The sequence below is a fragment of the Capricornis sumatraensis genome, chromosome 5 (assembly GCF_032405125.1).
Source record: "Capricornis sumatraensis isolate serow.1 chromosome 5, serow.2, whole genome shotgun sequence".
Taxonomy (NCBI): Eukaryota; Metazoa; Chordata; class Mammalia; order Artiodactyla; family Bovidae; genus Capricornis; species Capricornis sumatraensis.
Window position 1 is genome coordinate 79,773,178 of NC_091073.1, and position 17,057 is coordinate 79,790,234.

General features: G+C 47.8%; 1 protein-coding gene across 6 annotated transcripts in view; it reads left to right on the plus strand.

Moving 5' to 3' along the window:
• TNS3 (tensin 3) overlaps positions 1-17,057 on the plus strand; it is a 222,311-nt gene that overhangs the window by 197,678 nt on the left and 7,576 nt on the right. For all 6 annotated transcript variants that reach the window (XM_068973010.1, XM_068973012.1, XM_068973011.1 and 3 more), the window contains 7 exons: positions 1,510-1,681; positions 3,081-3,682; positions 4,789-4,875; positions 9,202-9,333; positions 12,470-12,565; positions 13,414-13,491; positions 14,250-14,327. In XM_068973010.1, the coding sequence (XP_068829111.1) occupies positions 1,510-1,681; positions 3,081-3,682; positions 4,789-4,875; positions 9,202-9,333; positions 12,470-12,565; positions 13,414-13,491; positions 14,250-14,327 (1,245 nt within the window). The remainder of the gene's footprint in view (positions 1-1,509; positions 1,682-3,080; positions 3,683-4,788; positions 4,876-9,201; positions 9,334-12,469; positions 12,566-13,413; positions 13,492-14,249; positions 14,328-17,057) is intronic.

Below are 17,057 nucleotides of genomic sequence, written 5' to 3' on the forward strand. Positions count from 1 at the left end.
AAATTCCAATTATATGTGTTAGAATTTTTCATCATATCTCACATGTCTTTCTCCTCTATTCTGTATTTTCCATTCTTTTCCTCTCATGGCTTCAGGCTGGATATTTTCCTCTGGACCAGTCATCATTTCTGCTGTCTCTAGTCTGCTGATACAATCATTGACCTAAGTAAGGCTTAATTGTATTAATGGTGTTTTTAAGTTTTAGGTTTTCCGTTTGATTATTCTTAATGGACTCCAGGTCTCTGGTGAAATTCTCTCTTGTCTTATATTTTCTGAAACATTTTCAGTTTGGTGCTGGGTTGCTTAGTCAGTCGTATCAGACTCTTAGTGACTTCATGGACTGTAGCCCACAAGGCTCCTCTGTCCATGGGATTCTCTAGGCAAAAATACTGGAGTGGGTTGCTATTTCCTCCTCCAGGGGATCTTCCCAACCCGGGGACTGAACCTGTGTCTCTGGCATCTCTTGCATTAGCAAGTGAATTCTTCACCACTAAGCCACTGGAGCTTCCCATTTAAAATCTGTGCCTTTTAACGCCAGTGTTTGTATTACCTGTGGGTGTGTTTTCTTTTCCTTTTTTTTCTTTTATTTTTTGTTTTGTTTTTTATGTTTTTGTTTTGTTACCTGGAATGCCTGTTCAGTTTTTTTAAATAAATATTTTATATTGTGTCCAGAAATTATAGATAAATTGATAGATGTTAGATGGTTGGATGAATGGATGGCTGAACGGATGGATGAATGGATAGATAGGTGGATGGACTATGATGGATAGAGCTGAGTAACATGAGTAATGTGAAATTTTTTCAACTTTATTATTTTCTGATTAATCCTCCCTTGTTTTAAGGCAGAAAGCAAAATAACTTGTATTTCTCACAGGGTTATTTTATTATTATTTATTGACCATGGTAGATTTGTCTAGTTCTCAAAAACTAGTTTTTAAAGATATTTTGCATATTTTTAAAAATACCCTGAAATAGTAATGATGCTAGACTGTAAGCAGGGTGGACATCTTGTCAGTGGAACATGTGAAGTTGCCTGGGGTTTGTAGGTGTCAGGCAGGGTTTCCTGGTGTTTGGCTTCTCATCCCCCTTGAAAAGAGTCAGGGCTGGTGGTCTTTGCACCACCTGGGAGTGAAGACACTGCAGGCAGGGCTCTGTTAGCAGAGGAAAGTGTTAGCTGAAAGCACAAGACTCATCAGTTGCCCACCCACCCCACAGCCGCTGGTTTGCACTTTCTTTGGTTTGCAGGGAGACCTTGCTGTTTCTAGAGTGAGAAATGGTTTATCTCAACGGGGCGGTAAGTGTATCAGACTAACTGGCCCTCAGCTTACTCACTGATGATACTCATGAGTATGTGTTGACAGCTGCAGGGACCAGCCAGCTATTTCTCCTTTGGAAATGTGCTGGGAAAGAGGAGGCTGCACTTGGTGGAGTCAGGTCACCTCCTTCTGCAGCAGAAAGCTTCACAAGTGGCACTGCTGCTTACAGTCTGCTCATGTTTCTTTGCTCCAGAACCCCGAGGCTGCCCTGAGATTCTCAGTCATTCTGTGGGGATGTCAGAGAGCCCTGTTGGACCCAAACCCACGATGCTCCGGGCCGACATGCCCACGGCGCCCTCCTTCCAGCGGGCATTCATGTCCTCCTGCACCATTTCCGGGAACAGCCCCAGCCAGCGGAGAGGGAGGTAAGGTGGCCATTGAACCAAACACAGGCTGCTCTTACAGACCCCAGCCTGAACACCACAGAGGGAAGAGAGGGGCAGGGGTCTCGTCCTCCACATGACACCGGGCCGCCTTGTGCACTGACAGCCATCAGTCTTCAAAAATGCAGTCAAAATAAAAACTCCTCTGTCCACCTTCACTTTAGCAGCTGGGGTGCTCAAGGAGCAGCAGCCAGTTAAGGACCGTGAAGGCACTGTCTGAGCTGAGGCTGGGAAAAGGGGTGCAGCGGTCAGGCTAGGAGCGGGCCTGCCCAGGGCTGCAGGTTGGGGGTGGGGAGGGCAGGCAGAATGCACTGCTCTCAGGGGAAAAAAAGGAATTTGTGTTAGTGTTTGGGAAAGCCTGGGGTGTGGGGGGCGCATGGACAAAGAGAAATGTCCTATTTCTGCTTCACAAAGGACTGCCCTTGTGCAAATTCACATGCTCAGGGTAGGAATCATTTCTTAGTGTTTTACTTGTGGGCACATTGCGCTACAGTTACCATCCTGAATCCCACCTCATTTCTCTACAGAAAAAGGGGCACATTGTGTATCAGGACTTAACGTTACACACACAGCAAATATGTGTTTGCTAGTGAGATATACATGTTACTTGTCTTTCTATATTTCTAAATATAGTTTCCAATATTTTTTACAATTAAGCTTATTCATTTTTAATTGAAGGATAATTGCTTTACAATATTGTGTTGGTTTCTGCCAAACATCAACATGAATAAGCTGTAGATATACCTATGTCCCCTCCTTCTTGAACCTCCCCCAGTATTCTTACTGTTGGAATTTCCCATTTCTGATATGGTAATCTCTTGTGTTCTTACTGGTATCCTTAATTGGCCGGTGGTCCTGCAAGCACTTATTGAAAATTGACTGTGTGAGGATGTTGGGCATGGGGAAGAGGAACCCAGGGGGAGGGGGTTTAAGCAGATACATGGGTGGTGCCTGTGTGGTGGGACCAGAGGAAGGACACCGCTAATCCCTGTGCTCACAGGGACACTGGCAGGGAGGGCTTCAAAGTCAGGACACTGTGGAGCTCCAGCTTGAACTAAAGAGAAGAGGGGACTTTGCCAGGTCAGAGTGGGAAGGAAGAGGCACGCAGGCTGTAGAGGCAGGGAGGGCCGCCTCCCCTCCCCGAGGTTGTGGACTGAGCATCTGGGGTGAATGGTCAGGTGGGAGGCTGGAGAAGCAGGGCCTGAGTTCTGATGTTTGGGAAGCCCCATGCTGCTGCAAGGGGAACCTCAGTACCCTGCCTCTCATCCCCGTCATGTAGGAACTGATGCTAATTCCCAGGCTAATTAGACTAATTCCCCTAATTAACCAATGCTAATTCTCTCTGGATATGTCATTGTCTCGCCGTTTGTCTTTTGAACAGCCCTTCCTCAGCTGAGCACCAGTGGGTGGAGACCAGCCCCAAGTCCACGCTGACCCTCCTAGGAGGCAGCCGGCCTGGCAAGGATGGCCCCGCGCGGCCCCACTTCCCACCTGCCGACCTCCAGACATCCTTCCACAGCCCTGAGCTGTCCCTGGCGGAGCCGCCCGAAGCTCTGGGTCCCCCGAGCAGCCAGGCCTTCCTGAGCTTCAGCACTGCCTCCATGGCGGGAGGTGGGCTCCCCGCCGGGGAGGACCCTGGGGCCTTGCTGGCCAATTCCCATGGAGCAGCCCAGGCCCCTGGCAATCCACTGACAGCAGCTGAGGCTGCCGACAACAGCTTCCTGTCCCACAGCTTTCTCACGGTGGCGCCTGGACACAGTGGCCACCACAGTCCGGTCTTGCAGGGCCCAGGACTGACTCTGCCCGGGCAGCCGCCCCTTCCCGAGAAGAAGCGGACCTCAGAGGGAGATCGGTCTTTTGGCTCCGTCTCGCCATCCTCCAGTGGCTTCTCCAGTCCTCACAGCGGGAGTACCATGAGCATCCCTTTTCCAAACATCATCCCGGACTTTTCCAAGGCTGCCGAGGGGGCAGCACCTTCCCCAGGTAGGTGCATCTCCATGGGTAGGGGGCCCATCCTTGTGCTCAAGCCTGCACTCGGGCAGGGAAGCACCCTGGGGTTATGGCTTGGCCTGCCCAGTGAGCACCAGTGCTGTTACTGGGCTGAGCGCCTTGAGAGAAGAATCCATAGCCTTCAAGGGGGCTTTTCTACCTCACTGCAATAAACATAAAGTTAGTTACTCAGTCGTGTCCGATTTTGTGACCCCGTGGACTGTAGCCTGCCAGGCCCCTCTGTCCATGGAATTCTCCAGGCAAAAATACTGGCATGGGTTGCCATGCCTTCCTCTAGGAGATCTTTCCAACCCAGGGATCAAACCTACATGTCCCACATTGCAGGCGGATTCTTTACTGACTGAGCCCCCAGGGAATATCAGCCTAGCCCAAAGGAAAATTCCAATCTAGAGCTGCCTCTTAATTCACCTGGGCTTGCCAGGTGACCTTAGTGGTAAAGAACCCTCTTCCCAGTGCAGGCGACATAAGAGACGTGGGTTCGATCCCTGAGTCGGAAAGATTCCCTGGAAGAGGAAATGGCAACCTGCTCCAGTATCCTTGCCTGGAGAATCCCATGGACAGAAGAACTTGGTGGACTATTGTCCATAGAGTCGCAGGGTCAGACATGATTGAGCACGCACGCACTTCTGCATTATTCACGTTAGATTTTGTTCAACAGCAAAAAACGCCGACATCCACGGTGGTTCTATTTTTTCCCCTTTCACTTGGAGTCAGTGTTCTGTAATAGTAATTAAAAAAAAAATTAAACATACATTTGCAATTTAATTATCTCATGTTTCAAGTGTAGAAGAAAGAATTAGACACTGATAGGAGTAAGGGACGTCAGCCTTGCTCTGTGTGCTTCCTGTCTTTTGTGACTAGGTGTGGGTGAAATGGGGTGCCCAATCGTGGAGGCATCCTGCTGTCGTGTTTTCTGTTATCAAACAGGCACTCCCTGCTCCATGTCAGGCTTCTCCCCTGTAGTTAAATAGAGTGCTCTCACCTGGGGTGGGACTTTGAACTTCTAAGTCCCTTTGCGGTGAGAGGTTGCAATAAAAAAACGCCCTTCATAGTTACTGTTTTTAAATTTTGTTTTGCAGATAATCCAGGTGATAAGCACGTGTCTGTTAACTTTGTTCAGGACACATCCAAGTTCTGGTACAAGGCGGACATCTCCAGAGAGCAAGGTGCGTGGGCCGGATGAGGACCCTGTGTCTGAGGTGGGAGCATCAGAGAGGCATCACCTGGGGATGGATGAGTTAGAGCAAGGTCTGCACTTCATTACCCACTTTAGTGGAAAGGCTGCAACCTTTAAGTTTTTATTGGAAAACATCATTCCTAAGGAGGGAGCCAGCCAGGAAGGGCACCAGCCATGATCATTCCAGTGTTGGGGTGTAATTTCTGGTGGCTTCCACCAGCCAAGGTCTGGCCGGTGTTGCCCGCAGTGGCCGCAGATTGTGATGAGATGTCACGGGCCCCAGCCTCGGGGAAGTCACGGGGAAGAATTGTCTTTCCTATTAATGGGCATACCTGCCTGTGCCACATCGGAAGGACAGAACTGCCAGCAGCCTTAGCCCAGCTCTCACACACACAGCAGTGACTCTGGGCATGCAATTCAGTCTTAAGACAGCTGGCGAATATGAGAAATTGTTAATACTGTTGAGCAGCTAAGTTGCATGTCACTTTTTACTAGAACATGAATGTAAGAGATGTCCCAGAAGGAAGCTGGCATGCCATTGGTGGTGGTCCCTCTGGGACAGGCCCTTCGGCAAACAGCACTTACTCCTTCAGCAGAAATTCCTGGAGTCCCTGCAAGGTGCTATTGCCCTCCCTGAGGTGATGACACAGCCGCCTGTGGGCTCATCACTCCCAGGCCTCTCTCGGAGAGGATGACATGGAACTGGCTAGGGGGGCTGGCAGACGCTGATCAGGATGTCCAGGAAGGAGGTTCCCTGGGATGGGTGGCTGGGGGTGCTGGACTGAGAAAGGGGATGGCGGGTGTTCCAGCGGCCAGGCGTGCTAAACGCATGGTGAATTGCCACTCTGTGCTGGGATCTCAACTTGGGGAAGAAACTAAGAACTGCTATCCTGGGGAATTCCTCAGAAATGCCTGGAATTTGAATAGTTAAATGCCTGGAAAACAGCGCCGTCCAGTTTTTTCATAGAAATTCTTATATTCACTCAATTAGGCAGATAATAAAAATGGTAAGAATGTGCCTTTCTTCCCATGAGCTCAATGGACCCATTGTCGTGTCATGTGGGGGGAGCCCTCTTGGCCCGAGAGGCTTCTGAGTCCCAGAACTGGCCTTTGTGCTGTGTGCACTCACCATGTTTCAGGCTCTAGCGTGGCCAGATGCTCCGTTCCCGGCCCCTCCCTGCTCTGGTTGCAAGAACCCCCCTGATTGTGGGCCTTAGCACTGGTGCTCAGTGTCTCGTCCAGCCCAACAGATCCTGAGAGTGCTTGTTGAGGACCTTGTTCTAGAGTATTCTAAACAGACCATCCTACTCCAGCGGCTCAGTCTTTCAGACCAGGATGGAGGCTGGGCTGGACTGTCTGCTTCTCTGAATGAAGAGGCAGGCTTGGTTGGAGTGCGCCTGATGGGTCCTGCAAGACAGGGATGGCACAACCTGCCTCACAGGTTGTGGGGGAGAGACTCTGGGTGGAGGGAACCTCCCTTGTTGGCATCTGCTAGGCAGTAGGAGTTATTGTTGTCATTTGACTAATCTTGCTGTGCTTAGTTGCTCAGTTATGTCCGACTCTTTGCGACCCCATGGACTGTAGCCTGCCAGGCTCCTCTGTCCATGGGATTCTCCAGGCAAGACTACTGGAATGGGTTGCCATGCCCTCCTCCAGGGGATCTTCCCAACCCAGAGATCCAACCCAGGTCTCCCGCACTGCAGGTGGATTCTTTACTGTCTAAGCCACCTTAGCCACACATTTAAAAATATTTCTTTGGGGTGGACCCCATCTCAAAATAGCTAATATGTACATGGGGCATTGATTTTTCCAGTTGAACTCCAAAAGTGGAACCTCTTCTATTTTCTGGATATTTTGTGCGGACAACACCTACACAAATGTATGCTGTGGTGGGTGTGCCAACTTCTCCAAATGGAAGAGAGCCTCTTGTGGGTTTTGTTGTAACTGCTGGGATGTGCCATTTTCTGGCAAAACTGTGATGAAATTTCAGGGAGATGCAGGAGGGGCAGAAAACCTATTGCCTGTTTTGGGGCACGACTGTTCACATATTACTATGGAAAGGTTAGTTCCTTGGGAGTTTTTTTAAAAGTGAACATAAAAACCTCAGGAGAAAAGGAGCTCCAAAGTAAAGCAGAAAAAATTTTTTTAATTTATTTATATCTGTCTGCACTGGGTCTTCGTTGCTTTCTGTAGGCTTTCTCTCGTTACAGCGAGCCAGGGCAACTTTTCATTGTGGTGGTGCATGGGCTTCTCATTGTGGTGGCTTCTCTTATTGCGGAGTACAGACTCTGGGTGCTCAGGCTTCAGTACTTGCAGTACTTGGGCTCGGTAGTTGTGGGTTCACAGGCTTAGTTGCTCCAAGTGCGACATGTGGAAACTTCCCAGACCAGGGTCGAACCCATGTCCCCTGCATCAGCAGGCAGATTTGTATCCACTGTACCACCAGGGAAAGCCTAAAGTAGAAATGAAGTATGACTGTACCAGCTGTGCTCTCTGGTCTCTGCTCCAGCATCCTTGAAAGCTCCAGCTGCAGGGAGAGAGGTGGTAAGGATGTGGCTGCTGCCCCTGCAGCCACATGGCAGACCTGGCCTTGCCCCTGGAGGTACACTAGCTCGTTCTCACAGCCTCAGCAAGGGTTCATTTCTGTTTCAGAAACAATGAGTCTAGCATGGCCCTCAGGCTCTCTTGTGCCCAGGTGGCCTGCTGATGGGTGGAGAGGGGAGGCCTGAGAGGGTAGAATGGGCCAGAGAGGAGCCAGCCTTCTCTCCGCCACCCAGAAGTCTGCTGCCCACGAGGCTAGGGTACTTCTTGGTACCACAGTGAAGTAAAATCATGACTTACAAAGAAAAGGCTCTGGTGAGGTTATCACAATTGAAAAATATAACTTCTGTAAGTGATCTTTCCCCTACTTTAAAAAAATAACATGTGTTCAGCCCCCGTAATCAGAAAACATGCTATGAGACAAGACCTGCTGCATCGGCCTGGGTCCCTGGTGTCTGTTCCCCACCCGTCTTGGGGGGGGGGGGGGCGGGTACCAGAGCAGCAGGTGAGCTGTGGCTCCACGTGTCAGGCTTGCACCCCTGGGGTCACACCAGACCCCCTCCCCTTAGAGAAGGTGTGCTTTCCTCTGCTTCTTCCCCACCGTGCGCATAAGCTCGTGCTTGGGGCCTGTCCTGCCACGGGCTGGGGCAGTGCATGGAAGAAGGTGTAGAAGAAACTGGCTGTTTTGTCTGCAGCCAAGCAATGCCATGTTGTAGGGGTGGGGCTGGAGTCAGGGAACACAGAGGGCCTGGAACAGGGGGCTCTCTGGGGTAATTTCCTGTTGCTGACGGTGCTTCCAGCCTCTCCCGGGTTAATGTCCAGCCCACTCTACTCCAGACAGGGCCCTGGGGTCTACAGAAAGGTGGCAATTCCATGGCTATAATTGTGCAGTGCTTTATACTTTAAATCCCTAGTTTTCTTTTTGTAAAATGTACAAAAGAAATCTTGAGAGGTGTTCTGGTTACTGGAGAAAATTCTCACTGGAGTCTGGGCCGCATCAACTTGAGGGTACTGTGATGCTAACCCATGCCTCTTTTTTCCTGTATCCTGAGCCCGGGACCTGGGAGGCCGGACTGTGAGCTTCAAGGGGAGCGACATTAGGGCTACCTGTGCCCCAGCCTCCCTGGGGCAGGTGGCAGGTGCAGCGCCAGGTGCATTTCATGGCCCTCACTGGCCACATCAAATAGGGGTTCACAGCCTCGTCCAGACTGGAAACAGCTGGCCACAGTTGCCACCGCTGCCTCAGAGCCACGGGACGGAGGGCCATCTACGGCTATCCCCTGGGCCAAACCTTGGGACTTTATTAAATATTCAGTAACTTTGGGAGTACATCCACAGTCTTCAGAAGGTATGACTGGAAATTTCTTTCCTCCTATGGAAAGTTGAAAGAGCACGTTCTAAAATCTCTAAGAAAAATGCCACGCAGGGAGCTGTAGGGCAGGGCCACGCTGGGGACCAAGGGGCAGCCCTGCCCGGCTTCCTGCTCCGCCCACTGTGTGCGGAGACCTGGTCTGGCTGGAACCAGTGGTCCTCGGTTTCCTGGGCTGTCAGGTGGGATCCTCATTTGGGCTTCAAAGATGCTGTGAGGTTAATGGGAATTGCGTGTGAAGGCAGCACCTTTGTGATCTGAACAGATGGGCCACCCTGTAAAATAAAACAGGCCCCCACGGAACTTCTGGTCATTGCAGTTTCCCTTACCCTTGTCATGGCCGTAAGTGGAGTCAGGCCGTGGCGTCCCCCGCAGACACTCAAGTCTGTCTGTTCCCCTCTGCAGCCATTGCCATGCTGAAGGACAAGGAGCCCGGATCATTCATCGTCAGGGACAGCCACTCCTTCCGAGGCGCCTACGGCCTGGCCATGAAGGTGGCCACACCCCCGCCCTCTGTCCTGCAGATGAATAAGAAAGGTGGGTTCTGCTCTGCTCAGCAGGGCCTCGCCTGTCAGTTCCCTTCGTTCCCATGAGGTGGTGGATGGCTTGCAACAGCACTCATAGGTTTTTTTCTTAGTATGTATTTTTTTAATAAATAAATTTTTATTTATTAAATTTTAGTGTGTATTTTAGGGTGTATTTTAGTAAGTACTGTCCTAGCTCAAGAGGGAAGGTTAATTATTTATAAATTTCCTTTTTCTTTTTTTAACTTGTTTTGATGGGTGATCCATCCCATTGTTCAGATAACAGAACAATAAAGCAAGGCCTCTCTCTGATCAGGAGTCTTGGTTTCCATTTTCAGCCCTGTCTACCTCAGTCCCCTCTTGCTTCCTGTGGGTAAACATCTGTAATAAATTCCTGTGTCTTCTCACTGTCTGTTCAGTGCACACAAATAGGCATTTTTCCTTTTCTCTTACATAGAAGCTGGCATACAGTATACACAGTTTTTGTTCCTACGCCCTGTAGAGTATTTTGATGCATTGAAGATGAGGCCAATGCAAGCCTGAAGTCTTGAGACTCTCCCTTCTCAGGGAAAAGGACAAAGACTTCCTCCATCTCTCGTCCAACATTGCACTGGTGGCAGATTCTAGCTGAATAATGTGTAGTGCAGGCAGGGCTTCTTCTGACCTTTTTAATGTTTTCAGTTGTGAACATAACCAGGTACAAAAGAGTTTGCAATGCCTACATGCATAGGTAAACATTATTATGAAGCAGACGTGCATGTATGCAACCACAGGTGCCAGCCTTGTGGGGAAGCCCCTACGTGCCCTTTGCTGTGTTTCATAATCTATTACCACCATGGCTTTTTGGTTCTCAAGGATACTGGATTTAACTACTAAGGCCTTTTTAACTAGTTAAGGCCCTTCCAGTGACCCCTTGTCCTTCTGACATACTCCCATTAGCCTGTGAGTGCTCCAGCTTTCTGAAAGCAAGTGTGTTTTAGGCTTACCTTGTACTTCCCCTGCTCCTGCCATTTCTCTAAAGATCCTTGGTTTTTTATGTTGGGCAATAGTATCTAGAAACCAAAATCTAATCTCTAGGTTTGCTGTTTGGTATCAGAGTATCACTCCTTCTCTCTAGGACCTGAGCTAGGGAATGTGGAAAGTAAAAGTGTTAGTCACTCAGTTGTATCCTACTCTCCAACCCTGTGGGCTGCAGCCCACCAGGCTCCTCTGTCCATGGAATTCTCCAAGCAAGAATACTGGAGTCGGTTGCCATTTCCTCCTCCAGGGGATCTTCCCAACCCAGGATAGAACTCATGTTTCTTACGTGTTTCCTACATTAGCAAGCAGGTTCTTCATCTAACTAACGCCACCTGGGAAACCCGTCTAAAAAAATTCCTGAGCTCATGCTGATAACCACCCATTCAAATAAAATATCAACAGGTCTTTTCTCACTGCTCCCTCAGGGACAAGCTCGGTTCCCAACAAAGCAACGGACTTTCTTCCTTCCTCTGTCCCCTAATATATGGCTTCTGGTTTATTCTTTTTTTTTTTAATCTCATCCTGCCCTCTGTGCCTTTTTTTTTTTTTTTTACCAACTATGCCACAAACTCTAAGGAAAGGGAAAAGATTCTTTTCCCCTAAATGGAGATTGTGGGCTGGAATGTGAGCAGGTCACATAACTCTTGCTGGGGCACCTGGGCTCATCTGGGTGAGGGAAGGGTGGACCAGAATGAGCACAGAATCTGCCCCCTTGGTGTTCAGCTGGAGCTTTCAAAACTAGGCCAAAACTTTTTTTTTCCTGCATGTGTTATCTTTTTGGAAATACAGGTGGTAGTGTATAATCCGTAACCTCCAGGTGTACATCCTCCTCTAAGGTCAATATCGACTCACTCTTCAGGCGAAGGCAAGAAAATAGAGGATTTTAGAATAGCAGATTTCTGGACATGCAGCGTTGCTGGCATCCTCTTGGTGAAATTTTATCTGGCTGCCAAGTCTTCATCCAGCCCTTGGATCTGGCATTTGGATTTCACAGTGTAAGGACAGATCTGAGAGGAGAGTTGAATAAACCAGGAAAAAGCCCAGCAAGTCACCAGCCACCCCTGGTACCCCGGAGACAGAACAGCGACAGACGTGTGGCGGAGGCTGTTCTCCAAACCCTTACACAGCTGGTTTCCCACTGAGTCACTTCTCACCACCGTCATCCAGACCACACTCTGGGTCTCCCTTCAGTTTATAAGCCATGGATCATTTTCCTCCCACAGCTGAATGGCAAAGTGTTCTTTTCCCCGTTTTTATTCAGTACTGCCTTTTATGGAATCTGATCATTTCCTTTCCTACCAGCTATACTGCCCCTGCGAAATGCTGACACTGATGTTGGTATTTGTCACTGTTGTTTATAATAAGCATTATTAGGGAACCTGCTGTGGGCCAGGTGTGGGGCCCAAACCTGCCTCTAGCAGACCTGGCCATCAGAAATGTTAGAAGTTACAGCAGACACATTCCCATGGAAATGCGTTCCCATGGAGACACATTCTCAGGGAAGGTGCTGAAGGAGGTAGGACAGAGACACAGCAAGCATGAAGGTCTGCGGGGTTCATTAGCACAGCGGTGACTTCTTTTTTCTTCTGTTTGTTATTTGTACTTTTCCACCACCAGACAGTTTGCCATTCTGTGGTTTTTCAAGATGCACTTTCTTTTTGAGCTTGTGGCCTGGCACGAACACAGTGTAGTAGCAATATGACTAGAGGGCTTGCTTTCAGGAGGGGCTTGGGTACCTGACTCCTGGCTAAATCTTACTCAGAAGACTGGCACCCTTCCAGCTCTTTCCAGTGATTCATTCTTGGACATCATGCTGCTTCTTAGGAGGTGAAGGAGCTGGAGGTCCATGTTCTCAGTTCTTAGCTGCTCATTCCCATAACTGGGAATTCTGCAGAATGTCTGAGGCTCTCTCCCAAGGATCCCTCCGCCTCCGGCCATGGTCACTGGAGGGAGTTCTAGCTGCCCACCCAGGCAGTGCTCAGCCACTGTCCTGCAATCCAGCTGCTATTCCTGAAGTGGTTGTTGGCAGCCTACCTGTTGCAGGGGCCAGATTCCCCTTCATGCTCCCTCATCCTCCCATGCTCTCATTTTTAAAAATGCTCTTCTCTCTTTTAAATCTCTCCCCACAGCTGGAGATTTGGCCAATGAACTTGTTCGGCATTTTTTGATTGAGTGTACCCCAAAAGGAGTGAGGTTGAAAGGGTGCTCCAATGAACCATATTTCGGTAAGTGGCTGAGCGCCTGACATGGTGTCTGAACCCATGAGCATGAGCTCCCTCTGGTTGGTCCACCACTCTGCTGGGGCTTCACTCAGAGCATCTACTTTTCATTCCCATTTTTAGATCCTTCAATTATCATTTCGAAAATAAACTGGATATGAAATTGCTCTTAAAAGCATTCTTAAAACTAGGTAAATAAAAGGCACCGTGCTAGGATTGGAAATGCAGGTTCCATTAGGTATGGTCCATGCAAGCGAGCAGAGAAGGTTGGCAGTCCACCAGGCACAAGAAAAGCCCAGATTCCCTGTGAGAAGGATAATTTTTGACCTACTGCTGTTGCTACTGCTAAGTCGCTTCAGTCATGTCCGACTCTGTGCGACCCCATAGATGGCAGCCCACCAGGCTTCGCCGTCCCTGGGATTCTCCAGGCAAGAATGCTGGAGTGGGTTGCCATTTCCTTCTCCAATGCTTGACCCTACAGGCGTGTCCAAAAGATGGCATGCACTCGCAGGCAGAGCTTGAGCAAACCAAAGCATCACCTTACAGAGACAATTTGGTGGTGCCAATGGGAGCAGTCTCAGAATCAGCAGACTGTGTGACTTGTTCTTTATAAATTGGCAGTGGCATATGTTTAGTGAGAATCATCTGTAGTCCTGTTACTTGCCCCTTCGCCGTCTGCTGAACTTGCTGCTTCATTGAAGCTTTGCACAGATTCCCACAGTTATTGAGTATGTAGGTTGCTAAAAATATAAGATGTCATGCTTTACAGCAGCCTCCTTTCAGTAGATGAATTGGCTGAGCAATGCAGTATTTAGGGCTGTGCTCACTCCTGTTTGCTGTTCATCCATTCACAGGGAGCCTGACGGCTTTGGTGTGTCAGCATTCCATTACGCCCTTGGCTTTGCCCTGCAAACTGCTCATTCCGGATAGAGGTATGCTGCCGCAGCCCCAGGGCTGCTCTGGCTGTCTGTGTGGGGTCATTCACAAGGTGTTGGAATCCACAGGATTCAGTGAGAAAAATCAGACCAAAACTTCCTTTCTATCACATGTCTGTGGGTAAACCCTGAATAAGTCAGGTCAGGTAAGAAGAGGTGGCCCACTGCCCCTACAGCCTCCGCTCATATCTTTATATCATGGCTTTGTGAAAAGCTTTTGTGGAGCAAAGATTCTATAGCTCAGAAGTATAAAATGCTTGGACTCAGAGACCTGTAAGGTCATTTACATTTCATTTTTATAATTCTACAAAATCAGAAAAATGTTGATATTGTTGACTTTAGGTGCTAGATGAACTATTCTCTTTACCTTTGTATTTGTTTCAAACTATCCACGGGAAAAGAGTTTTTAAAAATAGTACCCACAGCATATGATCAGACATATCCCTGCTTTCCTAGGCCATCTCAAGTTCACATAATTGCATTATGTTCCAGAAAGATGATTAATTTTAAATATAGGCAGATGTGACTTAGTTTCAAAATGTTAATTGTTCATATGAATTAATTCATAGATGAGAAGGGTAATTTTCTGGCCTGTGCCATCCCAGATTTTGCCTGAAGTGTGATGATGGCTTCTCTGGGTGCAGCTGTTGTTGCCAGGAGGAAGGCCCAGCTCTGCAGAGCCTGCCTGTCACCCTCCGGGATGCAGTCATGAGCATCCACATTGTCATGCGTTTTCTCGCTCCTTCTTCCTGCAGATCCGTTGGAGGAAATAGCCGAAAATCCTCAGCAAACGGCGGCCAACTCTGCGGCCGAGCTGCTGAAGCAAGGGGCAGGTCAGTCCTCGCTGTGTTTTCCTCTCCTACTGGCTCCTGGGCAGAGATGGGATTCCTTTCTTGCCTGCAGTCTGGGTTCCTTTCCTTGCTGTGTCAGGGGAGGCTTCCTTCTGTAGAAGCCACCAGAGGACTGGGCTGGGGGTGACGGGGCAAGTGTCCTGGCGGGAGGGCCAGGACTCCACAGGCTGAACAAGACCAAATTTAGTGGTATAAACGTCACAACCTGTGTTTCATTTGGGGAAATGGTCAGATAGACTGTGGGTAACGTGCCCCTCCAGCAGATACATAGTAAAGTGATCAATGAGTCCACAGTTTGACCCAGGGTGACACCAACCCCCAGACAGCGAGCTACTGGGGGCACTCTTTTCTTATTAATAGATTTTATTTTTTAGCACAGTTTTGGGTTCATAGAAGGTGCTGCAGAGGTTTCTCTTATATCCCCCGTCCCCACACACATGCATAGCCTCTCTCAATTAACAACATCCTCCAGCAGGTGGGACATTTATTAGAGCTGATGAACCTATGTTGACCCATCTCAGTCACCTGGAGTCCATAGTTTACATTACTGTTCACTCCTGGTGTACGTTCCATGCGTGCGTGCTAAGTTGCCTCATTCGTGCCCTACTCCTTGAGATCCCATGGACTCTAGCCTGCCAGGCTCCCCTGTCAATGGAGATTTCCCAGGCAAGAATACTGGAGTGGTTGTCATGCCCTCCTCCAGGGGATCTTTTGGACCCGGGGTTCGAACCTGAGTCTCTTATGTCTGCATTGGCTATGGGTTCTTTACCAGTAGCGCCACCTGGGAAGCCCGTGGATTTGGACAAATGTTTAATGACATGTATCCACCATTGTAGTATCACACAGAATAGTTTCACTGCCCGAAACATCCTCTGTGTCCCACCTGCTCATCCCTCCTCCCCAAATCCTGGCAAACCAATCCTTTTATTGTCTCTGTGGCTTCAGGTTTTCAGAATGTCATATGATTAGAATCATACAGTATGTGGAGCCTTTTCAGGTTGGATTCTTTCACTTAGTAGTATGCATTTAAGATTCCTCCATGTCCTTTTAGGGCCTGAGAGCTGTTTGCTTTTAGTGCTGAATAATATTCCATTGTCTGGATATACCACACTTTATCCATTCACCCGCTGAAGGACATCTTGAATGCTTATATATTTTGGTAATTGTGAATAAAACTGCTATAAACATCCGCATGCAGGTTTTCATGTGACGTAATTGTCAGCTCCTTTGGATAAGTATCAAGGAGCCACAGTTGCTGGATCATATGGTAAGAGTATGTTTACTTTGCGAGAAACCACCAAACTGTCTTCCCAAGTGGCTGCACCATTTTGCATTCTCACATCAATGCATGAGACTCCCTCCTGCTCCACACCCTCCCAACAGTTGGTGTTGTCAGTGTCCTGGATTTTGGTCATTCAGAATAGGTGGTTAGTGGTGTCTCACTGTCATTTGAATTTGCATCTTCCCAGTGACTTATGACGTGGAGCATCTTTCATGTACTTGTCTGCCATCTTCATATCTTCTTTGGTAAGGTGTCTGTAAAGGTTGTTTGTCCATTTTTCAATAGGGTTATTTGTTTTCTTATTGTTAAATTTTAAGAGTTCTTTGTATATGTTGGTTCTTTGTGAGATTTGTCTTTTGCAAATGCTTTCTCCTAGAAGGCAGCTTGTCTTCTCAACCTCTTCACAGTGTCTCTCAGAGCAAAAGTTTTTTATTTTAATGAAGCCTGCTTCATCAATACTTCTTTTCGTGGATCGTGTCTTTTGTATCTAGAAAGTTATCACCAAAGTCATCTCAGTTTTCTCCTGTCTTATAACCGTTTTATAGTTTACATTGTACACTTATGTCTCTTCTATTTTGAGTTAATTTTTGTGGTGGGTTTAAGGTCCGTGTCTAGATTGATTGTTTTTGCATGTGGGTGTCCAGTTGTTCCAGCACCATTTGTGGGAAAAGACTGTCTTTGCTGCATTGTATCTCCTTTGTTCCTTTATCAAAGATCAACTGACTATATTTATGTGGGTCTATTTCTGAACTCTCTATTCATTCCTCTGTTCATCTGTTTGTCTTATTATTTCATCAATACCACACTGCCTTGATTACTGACATTTTATTAAGTCTTAAAGTCAAGTATTAATATTATCAGTCCTCTCATTTGGTTCTTCTTCAATATTGTGTTGACTTCCCTGGGTCTTTTATTCTCCATATAAGCGTTAGAGTAGGTTTGTTCATACCCACAGAGTAAGTTGCTGCAATTTAGATGGGGATTTCATTGCCTCTGCAGATCACATTGGGAAGAACTGACATCTTAATTATATATTGAGTTTTCCCATTCATGAATATGGAATATTTAGTTTAGTTCTTTGATTTTATTAGTGGGCATTTTGTAGTTTTCCTCATATAGATCTTGTACATACAATATTTTATTAGACTTATACCTATTTCATTTTGGGGGTGCTAATATAAATCAGGGTTGTGTTTTTAATTCCAAATTCCTTTTGTTCTTAGGGAAGTGATTAACTTGTATATTCACCTTATTCCTGCAGCCTTGCTGTAATTGCTTATTAGTTTCAGGCCAGGCCGTTATTGCGGCATTAGAAGCAGTCCTAGCAACCCCAGCTTAAGAGGGCTGTGGACAAGCCACAGGGTTCCTGTGGGTGCCCTACATCTTGACAGCAGGGACACTGTACTTTATTTCTGTTCTTAACCCACCTT